This window comes from Rhinatrema bivittatum, chromosome 12 (assembly GCF_901001135.1).
Source record: "Rhinatrema bivittatum chromosome 12, aRhiBiv1.1, whole genome shotgun sequence".
Taxonomy (NCBI): domain Eukaryota; kingdom Metazoa; phylum Chordata; class Amphibia; order Gymnophiona; family Rhinatrematidae; genus Rhinatrema; species Rhinatrema bivittatum.
Window position 1 is genome coordinate 71,122,736 of NC_042626.1, and position 13,234 is coordinate 71,135,969.

The 13,234-nt window shown below is 44.4% G+C and overlaps 1 protein-coding gene across 2 annotated transcripts in view; it reads left to right on the top strand.

Annotated features, from left to right (window-relative positions):
* Positions 1 to 12,881: 12,881 nt before the first annotated feature.
* Positions 12,882 to 13,234, top strand: part of KRT222 (keratin 222) — a 200,423-nt gene continuing 200,070 nt past the window's right edge. For both annotated transcript variants that reach the window (XM_029574011.1, XM_029574012.1), the window contains exon 1: positions 12,882 to 13,160. In XM_029574011.1, the coding sequence (XP_029429871.1) occupies positions 12,939 to 13,160 (222 nt within the window). In that variant the 5' untranslated portion in view covers positions 12,882 to 12,938. The remainder of the gene's footprint in view (positions 13,161 to 13,234) is intronic.

Here is a 13,234-nt window from a genome sequence, read left to right on the forward strand (position 1 = left end):
CGCGCCGCACGGCCCTCACTCTTATTTCCTACTTGGCGCGAACCTCAGGGGCGTCCCCCTGTGATGACGTCACACTGCCTGGATATTTAAAGCCTACGTTGTTTGCTAGCCTTTGAGTTAGTAAGGGGTATCTTACGGATGGGATTCGCTCTCCGTACCCAGCTACTCTGCCTCTACAATCTTCATTGGACTCTTAATGCTAATGGGGTACCCGCTCTTCGGGGGCCTCACTTGCTTTTCAGGTCGCTATCAGGAAACTGGTACTTGCTTCTCGAGGGCCCATGTTCCCTGACTTGCTGTCTGCTCCTACCTTCTCTTCTGCTTGGAAGGATTCGCTATCTTCAAACACCAGTGAGTACTACCATCTTCACCTCAGAGCTGTTCCCTGGAACCAGGTACTCGCTCCTCGAGGGCCTGCCTCCGTTCCAGCCCTAGTGCCATCTCCTACGTGGAACCGCTGTGTGAGTACATTACCTTCAAGCCTCTCAGCTCTCAGGGATCAGGTACTCGCTCCTTGAGGGCCTGCTCTCCCTATCCTGAGGTTCTCTATACTGGGGCTTTGTGCATATTCCACTGTACTCATATTCTCAGTTCTTTCCACTACAGCACTGCTACCAGAGGAGTCGCTGTTCCAGTGCTTGAGGGATACTAGCCCAGCTGGGCTACTTCAGCTGCTCTCCACTGCCACCTCTGGTGGCTCCACCACATCTATATAAATAAAAACGTAAATGTTCATTTGTTCAAAATCTTAAATCTCCGAAGGTTCTTCACCGATTGCTTTGAAATTTTGACACAACGCTGCATTCGAATACGCGCGTGTTTTTATATACCTATATTGTATAGATGTCACACCTGTGACAAGTAAAAACATGCTTTTTTGGAAAAACAGCGCCATCTGTTGGACGTAAAAGCAACACACGCTATCTACAATATAAATGGACTCTGACCGACGGACCACAAATGCGCAGTAGAGAGCAGCTCTACCGCACATGTGTGGACCATAGAGCTCTGCACTACATGCTGGGTCTCACAGAGGGGAGGAGGAAAGGGCAGACGAGTCACCGCTCCGAGAAACGGCTCAGCCCGTTCCTCCGCCGCTGGGGAAGGGGGGGAGGGAGTAGGGACTGCCGGACAGTTACACACAGGAGGAGGAAAGGGTAGAAGAGTCGCCGAGCCAGTCCATCCACCAACAGGGAAGGGGAGGAGGGAGTTGGGATGGCCGGAGCAGAGCAAATGCAGTAGAAAGCGGCTGTGAAGAGATCACAAGCAGCTGCAGCCTGCAGCAGCCAAAGCGCAAAGAGCTGAACAGAGAACAGCTCGCCCTCCTCCCCCACCCCCTGAGTCCCACAGATAAGGAGAAGCCAAGTAAATATCCCGCAACTGCGGGGGGGGGGGGGGGGAGGAGGCGGAAGGCAGTGCTGTCAAGCCGCCCGTGGGGCTCAGCCACCACGGGAAGAGTTTACATGGGCATAGCTCCACCCCCATTCCCAGCAAAGTACCATGACAAAAGTGAAAGCCAGAGCCTGCTCCCTCCTCCCTCTCAAGCCCCCGATTGGATTTCTTAAAGGCACAGGTCTCCCAGAAAGAGCAAAGTAAGCTAGGCAATGTGTCCCAAATCTGTTGCAGTGCTTGCTGCCTGCCCTTTGCGAGGTGGGGGGGGGGGGGAACAGAGTGTTTTCCTCACTCTCCCAGACACAACAGGCGTGGGAACTTTGCAAGCTCTTGCGAGTGCAGAGCAAAGACTTAGGTGGAGAGGGGACAAAAATATTGCCCGTTTTAACTGTGTGAGAGAGAAGTGTGTTAATGTGCGCTGAAGGCGAGTGTGAGTGCCAGAGAGAGAGGGAGACTACGTGAAGAATTGTGTATGTGTGTGAGAGGGATTGGGCGTGCATGTGTGAGGGACAGAGGGAGAGTGTATGTGCAAGAGAGAGAGAGAGAGGAAGCCTATGTAGGGGGCTGTATGAGAGAGAGAGTCTCTACCCCCCCCCCCCCAGCTCTCCACTTATAGGTTAGAGTGGAAGGGGTTGAGTGTAGAGGGGAATGGGAGAGCAAAGGAGTTGGGGCCTGTAAGGATAGAGTGAAAGGGGTCTGAGCCTGTCCCTCCGCCATCGGGGAAGGGGGGAGGGAGTTGGGATGGCAGGGCCATTACGCCTCGTGAGATCCCCCTCGGCCACCGCTGCAGCTCCTACCACCGCCACCGCCTCTGGCCCTTCGTGGTGCTGGGTGGGGGGAGGAGCGGAGCAGAGCAAAGACGTAGGAGGAGAGGGGACAAAAATCCCACCCGTTTTAACGGGCTTAACGGCTTGTACTAAATATTTTACGATTCCATTTCAATGTTTCCAATTGCATTGTTAAACTGAATTTTCATAGATTTCGATTTATTTTCATTTTGATTTAATTATTTCGTGTGACATTGCATTGGAATTCAGCTGTGTTGTTTACCATACCATTCATTTAGTGAGTATAGTTTATTTTTTTTCTTTTTTCATTCTTTTTCATTTCTAGAATTATGCAGTTTACATCTAGACACGGATTGCTTCTCACATGGACAATTATATGTTACGGGTTCTAGAGTCAGCAAACCAATCTCTTTTTTTTTTTTTAATTTTATTTTTATTGCATTTCAGTTTGTTTAAACATACAAGTAAACACATAGAATAAGTTACACAGCAATTATTATTCCAATTAAAGTTAAACAACTTACTTTTTATAACTTCATTCTATTATCCCAGGAAATAAAATAAGTAAACTAGAGATTCAATTTACTACTAAGATTAAATTGGAGCGATTCAGTGAAGAAAAGTTTAAAGAGATACTTATTGCTGTCCACATATTTCAAACTTTCCCCCCCTTCAATCTTATCACATCATTATGAATGTGTATCCAAATACACCCTAAGCTGACTTGGATCGCTGAAGACATATTTGTCTTTCCCAAATCTAATATGGCATTTACAAGGGTATTTTAATACAAATTGGGCACCTTTCTCAATAGCCTCACTTCGCATTTCAATGAATTTTCTTCTGCGAAATTGAGTTGTGCGTACCACATCCGGGAAGATCTTAATAGGGGATCCATAGAAATCTATTTTTTGATATTTAAAATGTAATCTCAGTACTGTATCTCTTTCTACCGGAGATAAAAATTGTACTAATAAAGTAGATCTCACATTAATTTTTGACTCAAAGGATTTCTCGATAAATTCTGCCAGGTCTAAATTTTCTTTACTCTCCACCAACTCTCCATTTTGTGGTTGCTGAAGATAGTAACTCTTTAGAATGGTTGGCAGAGAGTCATCCGAGTATCTTAATACATTTTTTAAATAACTATTTACTAACTTCCCAGATGTTATCAGATGGGTTTTGGGAAAATTCAAAAATCTTAAATTCATTCTCCTATTCAGATTTTCTAAATTCTCTAATTTCCCTTGATGTTCCTCTATAGATTTTATTATAGTAATCTGTACTTCCTGTACACCCTCTAGTTTCTTCCCATACTCATTCACATTAGTCTCCATCTTTACCATTTTTTCCTTAATACTAACATCATTTTTCAAAGCATCTTGTACTGATTTCATTAAACAATTAATAGATTTTTGCATTTTTAACATTATTAACCCCAATTCTTCTAAAGAGAATTTTTGTGGTACTATAACGGATATGTCTTCAGGTCCAAGTGCTTGATCTTCCCATTTATGTGGATTGGAGGGTCCCTCTTCGCCTGATACCGATTGGGGGGTTTGTAGGTCCATGTTTCCAGAACTGTCCAAACTTATAGGTTTAACGTTATTCAAAACCCTACCCATAGTGGTAATAGAGTCTTTTTCAGGCGATATTCCAGCTACCATTGCTGGAGGGGGCTCTGGTTTCTCTGGGGCCCCGGGGGTTAATGATGTTTCTGTGGCCAAATGATCCTTTTCCCGCTCCACAAATGAATCATTAGCAGCCCCCTCCGGGGTTGATGTGGACACTCTTCTAAAACATTCGACTATTCTGGGTTGCAAAGTTTTTATAGGAGATGATGTAGAGGAAACGTCTCTAATCTTAGCTTTCCTCTTTGTATGAGGCATAGCTAAGAAAATTACCCAGAAAGGACAGTTTCAGAAGGGCAATAACAAACTATACTTAGCTTTGTTGATCTCTAGGGCTGCTTTACTCGATAGTCCCTGTTCAGGCCGTTCTGTGCCGGACTAAGCTGGGACAAGCCGCGCGCCCCTTGGCCGCGCGTGGCTTAGCCGTTGTGCCGGCGTAGGCTGGTTTTTATGCCTACCCGGCTCCTCCTCCTGACGTCACCTGGCTGGCCCCGGATGCAGGAAGCGATCGCTGCAAGATGTTCCGGCTTCCTTACGGTGCACTGGCTTCCACGAGGTAAGAAATCAGCATGGAAATGGGCCTCTCACAATTAACCCTCTCCTCCAAGAAAAAAGCAGGCAGCCGGCATACCAATCTTTATATTTGCACAGACAATGGAACAACAAAAAGTATTGTATGCCCACAAGCATTGTGAAATTAAACATATTAGAAACGTGCGCTTTCTCTTTTCTTTCTTTTCCATTTAACCAGACTGAGCCACAGCAACGTGTGGCTGGGTACAGCTAGTTGTCTAATAAAAGATCAATCTCTGTGTTTGTGTGTCCTGAGCTCAGTCTGACTGTGGCCCCTCACAGGACTTCCCCCCATGGGCATGGTCAGCTGCCACGGTGTCCACGGGTCCACCCAAAACTCACTAATTATAACAGAAACGAATACATATGTAACTAATGAATGGATTGGGGTTCCCCGAGAACGGATGGAATGGATTTGGGTCCTGACGAATACGAATACCGAATGGGACGAATCCATCCCTGCTGCACATCCCTAACTGGTAGCCAGCATCAAGAAGGGTCAATGGATGAACAGAGATGATATAAGTAGTGAAGCAGGTGGAACCCCAACGTGCCACTTCCAGAGAGTCCCTCTTGATAAATGGCTGGTGCTATTGAAGCCAGAAGACATCCAAGATAACTGGATTCCTGCCTCAGGGAATCACATGAAAAGAGATGGTCTCCTTGTGGAGAAGGCCAGTCTGAAGAGTGAGTGGTACTGTTATCTCCATGAGTCAGCCTGGGAGAGGAACCCCCATATACCGAGGAGATGGTTACCGGATGTTCCAGGATGATAGTAGGAATCTGGTGCTGGTGGACCAGGGCTTGATCAATGAAGTTCCTGCCCACCACGTAATCTAGGAAGGCCTCCATATCAAGTTGGCTAATCAAACCTAGGCATGGGAGTTTCCTGGTTTCTCAGGGCAATGTGATGCCAGGTGTCAATGGCCTGCACAGTATAGGCACAAGCCCAACTGCCTTCTCCAAAGTTTTTCCTGGGGGGAGAGCTTAGCTCGACCCAGCTGTAAGGAATCCTCTGGATCCTTTGGTTCTAAAGATGGTACCTGAACCAGAGGAGACTGGAAACAAGGAGCAAATACTACAAGACATCGGATAGCCTTATTCTCCTGAGCCCTTTCTTGAAAACACCAATCAATGTGACCAGCAAACAAGGTCAAAGCATCCAATGATATAGGAATATCTCAGCCAGCCAATTCATCTTTTATTCTGCCTGAAGAACTTGCCAAAATATGGCAGTGAGATTGTCCTCTTCCCAGTTCAGATGCAAGGGTGTGGAACCATATGGCACATTCTCTGAGAGTTAATGAGCTCTGCCAGATCCAAAGCAGCTCGGCAGTCAAGGAGTATGTTTGACCTAGATCTTCAAAAATGAGCCAAAACTGTTGAAGAAAATCTAGGAGACTCAAGAGCAGAGATTCATTATGTTCCCACAGAGAAGATGCCCAAGTCAGTGCAGTGCTACCCAGCAGGCATAAGATATAGGTCACCTTAGAATGAACGGTGGGGACTGAAGCTCAACATGCATGTGACATAGGTTGATGAAGCCACAACATTCTTTGAGATCCACATGGTAGCGTGGTGGTGATGGAAGCTGCAGAACTGGTCTGTGGGGAGCAGCAGGGTTAGAAGGAGTTGGAGCCACTGGAAGAGAAGCTGGTGCAGAGGTCAGAGTGACCATGTGGAGCAAGAGTCCTTACAGAAGAGCGGACACCTGGCTAAGAACCGCCTAATGCTCTTGGACACATTGGGCAAAAATGGGTATAGCCTGCAGCGAGGTCAGGGCCACCAAGTCCATGACCTCAGTAAACTGTAAGAAGTGTGGATCCTTGCTGTTGTGATGAGATTGGCTCAGCCTTCAGAGTAGGCCCCTTAGGTCTTCACTGACAGTTGGTGGAGTTACACAGGAAAGAGATTGGACTGGAGCTTCACCTATACCAACCCCTTTAGTCTTGAATTGAGCCCTTGTGTTCTAGGGGCCAGGAGATCTTAGGTGAGAGTCCTGTGGAAAAGGCATAGGCATTTATCCAGAGCCAGGCTAGGGATGGAGACAGGCAGCAAACAAGAATGATCAAAGTCCAGGCAAGGGTCAGAGCCAGGCAGCAAACAGGAATGATTAATGTCAGGGCATGTTAGCTCTATGGATCCTTGAGCCGGCACAAGCACTGGTAACACTCCCAAGGGACGGTCCCCAGAGGTCCTCATAGCCGGGAGGAGGTACAGGTCCACGAGGCCCAGCAGGAGCTTCACCTATACCAACCCCGTTCCCCTCAGCTTGAGCCCTTGGGTGCCGGGGCTGGCAGGCGGGGGTCTCCCTGTGCAGGGCAGTCCAGAGGAAGAGGTGGTGTCAGGAAGTCTGGGTCAAGGCAGGCTGAGGACAGAAGCACCGTGGGCAGTCCAGAAGTCAGAGCAAGCAGAGAGCAGGCTGGACGTGGAACCAGGCTAGGGGTCAGGGCAGGCAGTGGACTCAGAGAAACTGGAAACAAGCCAAAGGTCAGGACGGGCAGTAGACACAGAGAAACCAGGAAGCCAAGCCAAAGTTGAAACAGAGAAGACCATCCAAGGAATAGGAAACCAGGAACAGCGGAACCACGGGTGAGGAGCAGGCAGGAACTCAGGAGCGGGCAGAAACTCAGGAACAGGCAGGAACGCAGGAACGCAGCAACACACACTTAGAGAACATAAGAACATGCCATACTGGGTCAGACCAAGGGTCCATCAAGCCCAACATCCTGTTTCCAACAGTGGCCAATCCAGGCCATAAGAACCTGGCAAGTACCCAAAAACTAAGTCTATTCCACGTTACCATTGCTAATGGCAGTGGCTATTCTCTAAGTGAACTTAATAGCAGGTGATGGACTTCTCCTCCAAGAACTTATCCAATCCTTTTTTAAACATAGCTATACTAACTGCACTAACCACATCCTCTAGCAACAAATTCCAGAGTTTAATTGTGCGTTGAGTAAAAAAGAACTTTCTCCAATTAGTTTTAAATGTGCCCCATGCTAACTTCATGGAGTGCCCCCTAGTCTTTCTACTATCCGAAAGAGTAAATAATCGATTCACATCTACCCGTTCTAGACCTCTCATTATTTTAAACACCTCTATCATATCCCACCTCAGTCGTCTCTTCTCCAAGCTGAAAAGTCCTAACCTCTTTAGTCTTTCCTCATAGGGGAGTTGTTCCATTCCCCTTATCATTTTGGTAGCCCTTCTCTGTACCTTCTCCATCGCAATTATATCTTTTTTGAGATGCGGCGACCAGAATTGTACACAGTATTCAAGGTGCGGTCTCACCATGGAGCGATACAGAGGCATTATGACATTTTCCGTTTTATTCACCATCCCCTTTCTAATAATTCCCAACATTCTGTTTGCTTTTTTGACTGCCGCAGCACACTGTACCGATGATTTCAATGTGTTATCCACTATGACACCTAGATCTCTTTCTTGGGTTGTAGCACCTAATATGGAACCCAACATTGTGTAATTATAGCATAGGTTATTTTTCCCTATATGCATCACCTTGCACTTATCCACATTAAATTTCATCTGCCATTTGGATGCCCAATTTTCCAGTCTCACAATTTTCCAGTCTCACAACATTTGGCAGAGGTACAGTATGGTCTCCTTATTAAATTTGAAACGGTGCATTACTTCCTCCTCAGACAGATCCAGAAAATGTGTGTAAGTCCTGTAAACTCTATAGAAAGGGTACTGCCTCAGTCTCTGCATTCTTCTCCTCCTCTCTCTTTCTCTCCTGAGCCATATAGAGCGCAGGACCCATATCGCTATTATAAACATGTGTAGAAACAGGAATAACCAAAGAATAGCTGTTGAGTTTATGAGCTCCTGAGGCAGTCTGCTACGATTATAAACACATCAATAGTGCCTAGGGAAATTGTTTGCAGTTTCCCAGTTATCACCAGTTAGCCCCCCACAACCTCTTCCTTCCACCTTCTGCCTTTCTCCAGAATGTAGGGTCCCTGAGCGATGAGAGCCAGCAGCCGCGGACACTTCACTAGTCGCTTGCGCACACAGGCAGGCAGTAGTAAATATACTTTCTTGAGAGGCTTTGATTCTTTTACGGATTATGTGGTCATTTTATTAGATATTTCAGCAGCATTTGATACTAGGGATGTGAATCGTTTTTTGACGATTTAAAATATCGTCCGATATATTTTAAATCGTCAAAAATCGTTAGAGGCGATATTTAATAGGAATTCCCCCGATTTATCGTCAAAAATCGTAAATCGGGGGAAGGGGGAGGGCGGGAAAACCGGCACTCTAAAACATCCCTAAAACCCACCCCGACCCTTTAAAATAAATCCCCCACCCCCCCGAACCCTCCCAAAATGTCTTAAATTACCTGGGGTCCAGTGGGGTGTCCCGTTGTGATCTTCCACTCTCGGGCCACGAGTGCATTGATAGAAATTGGCGCCGGCGCCATTTTGTTTCATGTCCCCCGACGTCATGAGCGTAGGAGATCGCTCCCGGACCCCCGCTGGACCCCCAGGGACTTTTGGCTAGCTTGGGGGGGCCTCCTGACCCCCACAAGATTTGCCAAAAGTTCCCGGACCCCCCAAAAGTGCGGGGGTCCGGGAACGACCTCCTGCACTCGAATCGTGTTGCCTTAATGAAAAATGCCGTAATGAAAAATTGCCGTAATGAAAAATGGCGCCGGCCATACGGCCGGCACCATTTTGCAGTACAGCAATATGGCCATATGGCCGGCGCCATTTTGCAAAATGGCTGAACCATAAATTGCTACTGTCTGCTTTACAACTTATAGGTATCAAATTGACGGTCTTGAACTGGTTTAGAAGTTTTCTCTCAGACCGCATTTGCCAAATTAATGTAGGCGCATTTTCTTCTCAAAAATATGTTCAAGCAACTGGTGTCCCTCAAGGCTCCTCCTTGTCTCCAATATTGTTTATTATTTATCTTTTACCCTTGTGTCAGATCTTGTCCGCATTGAATGTTCAGTTCAAACTTTATGCTGATGACATTCAGCTGTTTGTCCCTTATAAGTCACCTTGGGCGGACACTTTTTCTTTGATCCAAGTATACATCAGTACAATTGAGCAGTGGATGGCCCATAACCGTCTAAAACTCAATAAAAAGAAAACAGAACTCTTGTGTTTAAGCTTTATATCCAATCCTACCAATGCTCCACCAACTAGCTTAACTGTAGGTAAAGAAGTCATACAGGTTACCAAGCTAGCACATAACCTTGGTGTGTGGGTAGACACTAATTTATCGTTAAAGCAACACATTTCTAAAGTGGTAAAACCTTGTTTTTTAAACTATATATTCTTAAACGATTACGTCCACTTCTATTTTTCCACGACTATCACTCAGTGCTACAAGCTCTAATTTTGTCTGGCCTAGATTACTGTAACGGTCTATATTTGGGACTGCCTGACTCCACCATTAGACCTTTACAACTGATACTGAACTTGGCGGCCAGACTTCTTACTGGCACCCCTCTAAAACAACATATTTCACCAATCTTGCACAAACTATACTGGCTTCCAGTTAAATATAGAATTCGCTATAAAATCATCATGTTAATTCATTCTCTGTTGAACAACATTGATTCCACATGGATGTGCTTCACATTACATATTTATAAACCGCAGAGAGATCTTAGATCTACAGGTAAAGATTTACTGGAAATTCCTTCAGTAAAAAATGCAGCATTGAGCATGAAAAGGAACAAGGCTTTCTCAGTTGCTGGTCCTATACTGTGGAACGCTTTGCCAGATCCGCTAAGGTTAATAAGTAGCCGAAAAGAGTTCAAGAAGGCTTTAAAAACCCATTTCTTTCAGGAAGCTTTCAAAGATTTAGAAACCCTTTAGTTAAGTAAATAAGGCTAAATATATTCAAACTATATTGTATCACTCTTACTTATTCCTGCTTTTAGTTTTTTTAAATGTAATGGCCAATCTTCTGTTCCGCCACTATTATTTTTATTGATTATTTAACATATTGACGTCACTGGGAGCTCCGGCGACAGTTGAAGAGCGCCTCACCATCAGGCGCCAGCAAGCGGGGAGGCCACCCTCCATCCTGGGCCCCCGCGAGAACTAAACAACAAACTGAATGGCAGAAAATAAAAAAAAGATACGGAACCAACAGCCAACAGCAGGAGGTGAGGGAAATTAGATGACTGCGATCTATGACCACGCCCACCCTGACGTCACTGGGAGCGCCGGCGACGGTTGAAGAGCGCCTCACCATCAGGCGCCGGCTAGCGGGGAGGCCACCCTCCATCCTGGGCCCCCGCGAGAACTAAACAACAAACTGAATGGCAGAAAAAAAAAAAAAAGATACGGAACCAACAGCCAACAGCAGGAGGTGAGGGAAATTGGATGACTGTGATCTATGACCACGCCCCCCCCCCCCCCGACGTCACTGGGAGCTCCGGCGACGGTTGAAGAGCGCCCTACCATCAGGCACCGCGCGCCAAAGGGGCGCGACAAAGGGGCCCTCCCCTTTGTGCACCCCTTCGTGCAACCCTTGTGCTTGTAAAAAAAAATATCTTTTATATTTTTCTTTTATTTAAACTTTATTCCAATTCTTTACCTTTTCTTTTTGCTTGTTAATAATTTTAATTAGAAATGTTCTTTGTATTAGACTATTGAAATTTATTTCCTGCTATTCTGTTTAATGTAAACCGGTATGATTTACATCAGATGTAAGAATGTCGGTATATAAAAATTAAAAATAAATAAATAAATAAATATTGTATTTTTATTCATATTTAGTTTTATGTTTTATTTAATCTAGTAATGAATTACTTTTTAATTATTTTGATTTGTCCAAAATTACCTTGATATTGTAAACCGCTTTGGTCAGTTAGTTTTACTGGAAAACGGTATATAAATTTGCCTAAATAAATAAATAAAATAAATACGTGCGTGATATTGGCTAAACGCGCCGATGGATTTGTGCATGTTGCTTATAAAATTCGTCCTATGCGCATAAGTCAGACACCCGCCCCCGACACGCCCCTTTCTAATTCGCGTAAATTTGTGTGCACAGGGTCATTTTCGTGCACAAATAAACGTACGCAAAATTCGGGTTGTGCGCACCCCGGCCACTTACGCGCATAAGTACCATTTTCTGCGCGCGCAACCCTTTGAAAATCTGCCCCAAACTGAACAACTGGATTTCCAGAAGAAGCACAGATCTTTCTTGAAAATTTGGGACTTATATTTTCAACATCAATCTCCTCGAGCCAGACGTTTGATTTTGAATGATTTGACTTCGTAGTGGTTCTTGCCGGATAATTGTCACTTGGGACAGTGCAGGTTTTTTTTACTCTCATAATTGAATTCTTCCAAAGTGAGATGTGTATAGTTTAGGATTCTGGGGTGGGGGGGGGGGTGAATTTGATTCCTTGCTTCTCTGTAGGTTGATGCATCAGGGTGTAGCAGAGTACACACACCCTGGCTTTGTTTGTTTTGTTAAAATTAATAAATAAATTTAACCATGAAATGTTTTCAAGAGCATTACTGAAATCGATCAAGTAGTAAAGATAAAGCTAAAAGCATTAACTCCACTGCCTAGCTCTGCGACTATAGTCTGTAATATCAGAAATACTGTATGTTTGGTGTTAAATTCCCAATCAGTGTTTCCCAACCCTCTCCTGGAGACACACCTGTCCAGTTAGATTTTCAGGATTGCCACAATGAATATGTAAGAGATAGATTTGCATACATTGGAGACCTGGAGTACGCAAATCTCTCTTGTGCATACTCACTATGGATATCCTGAAAACCTGCCTCCAGGAGAGGTTTGGGAAAAAGTGTTCCAAACTGTCAGTCGCTTTTAATCCCTGCATGCAATCATAAAAACTGCAGAATTCACGTGGACTGACTGACTGCATGATCCTCAACTGAAAACATCTGCAGTAATTCAAACCAAAAAAACAGAAAAGGAAGAAAAAAAAAGCAACTTCTTTTAAACCAGTGGTAAATAACAAGGCTAAAATGGCACAAGAAAAATGCAGTATAACAGGAAGTTACTGAACAATAAAACAATATCATTATTGTCATTTCAGTGAACCTATTCAAACTTGTAAATGATGGCGTGCCAATTCAAAGAGCTGGCATTTCAAAAGATTACACTTCAGTTTTGAGATTTAAATTATCAAAAATGTTTACAGGAATTATGAATGCACTGCTATATGAAGACTATATTTATTTATTTATTTTTAAAAAATTTCTCTACTGTGTGCTCCGAAGATTGCAGCAGTTTACAAAAATACATACATTTTCCTTTCCCTAGTCCAACAGAACACTCAATGTCAAGCTTGTTCCTGCCAAAAAAACATGAACTTTGTGTGCAAATAATCTGAACTAACAGCAGCTTGAATGAAGGTGTACATTGTTCGTTGTGCTTTGTTTGTCTTTTCTATCTGTTTACATTCCCCGAAGAACTGAGACTGTAAAAGCTTACAAACCAAACATTTCCGTGTAACACATATGCTGTTCTAACTCACAAGCACAGGACATAACTACATGGTGCCAGACTCGGAACTTAATAAATAATGGATTTTCCAACTAAATCAGTCATTTCTGTGAAATCAGACCTCAAAAAAAGTATGGAAGAGCTCAATAAGAGGCTATTTAATTTTTTAAATCACATTCACCACTTGGAAGAATCAAACTTGGTACTTGAAAGACAGATCCAGGAGCAGATACAAAAAAATTCACCAAACAACTATGACTGGAGCAAGATGGAAGAACAGTGTAGTGCTCTAAGACACTCTGTAAGTAATATGCCATTTTATTCAATTTCTTCATCAAATCCTTGGGAAGATTTTGGGGCTTTTCCTTGGCTTTC